General features: G+C 50.6%; 1 protein-coding gene across 1 annotated transcript in view; it reads left to right on the top strand.

The window, feature by feature from the left end:
* Nucleotides 1-519: 519 nt before the first annotated feature.
* Nucleotides 520-810, top strand: part of T265_11228 (hypothetical protein) — a gene marked incomplete at both ends in the record, with an annotated part of 9,350 nt that continues 9,059 nt past the window's right edge. The window contains one exon of the mRNA XM_009177830.1: nucleotides 520-681. Coding sequence (XP_009176094.1) covers nucleotides 520-681 — 162 coding nt within the window. The remainder of the gene's footprint in view (nucleotides 682-810) is intronic.

Here is an 810-nt window from a genome sequence, read left to right as displayed (position 1 = left end):
CGCTCCTAGCTTGAAAATCTTCTCACAGTGTCCCCGCCGTGTGTTTCCTGGGTCAACGGTGAAAAACCTGTTGACCAAGCTCTGTTCAAATAGGGCATAAGTAAGAATTAGGTTTCCTAGAAGGCGACGATACTCAAGGGGAAAGAGATGAAGCATCGCGAGACAGGTATCGTAGTTCACGGATTTGAGGCTAGCAACCATTTTCAAAGCGGCTCGTTGGACACGCTCAATGAGGGTGACGTCTTTCGTGCGTTCTGGGTAGAAAACCTGGTTGGTGTATTCCGGGAGCGGTCTGACGTCGGGCCCGATAGAGTATTTGGAAGTCCATGCGAGTAATATGGGAGAAGGTGTGTCGGATCATCCGGAAAATGGCACGTGCCTTTTGGGCCGATTTCTCATGGTGCGGTGGGAAATATAGGTATGAGAATACCCAGATACCCAAATCCTTTTGGGCGTCTATCCTGGTCCTTTCCCACCATGCATAACAAAGACATTCGCTAAGTCTCCTCCAAATGACATATGGACGCACTTTTCGTCATTCAGAAGAGGGTGCCGGACCAACGACCACTGCTTGGCAGCGTCTACATCCATTTGGGGGGTACTGGTATTGGAACTCCAGGATTTCAATTCGTCCGCAAAAAGTGGACACGGACATGCAAGAACATCTGGAAGGTCGTTGACGTAGATCGAAACAGCAGTGGTCCCAGGACGGAGCCTTGAGGAACTCCAATGAGGACTGGCGCTGGAGAAGAGTAGGTCGAGCCGACTCTCACTCGGAATGATCTGTCTGATAGGCACGCCTTGATCCAG

Source organism: Opisthorchis viverrini (genome assembly GCF_000715545.1).
Source record: "Opisthorchis viverrini unplaced genomic scaffold opera_v5_477, whole genome shotgun sequence".
Classification (NCBI taxonomy): domain Eukaryota; kingdom Metazoa; phylum Platyhelminthes; class Trematoda; order Opisthorchiida; family Opisthorchiidae; genus Opisthorchis; species Opisthorchis viverrini.
The sequence above is the reverse complement of the archived record's forward strand: the minus strand, read 5'-3'. Positions and strand labels throughout refer to the sequence as shown.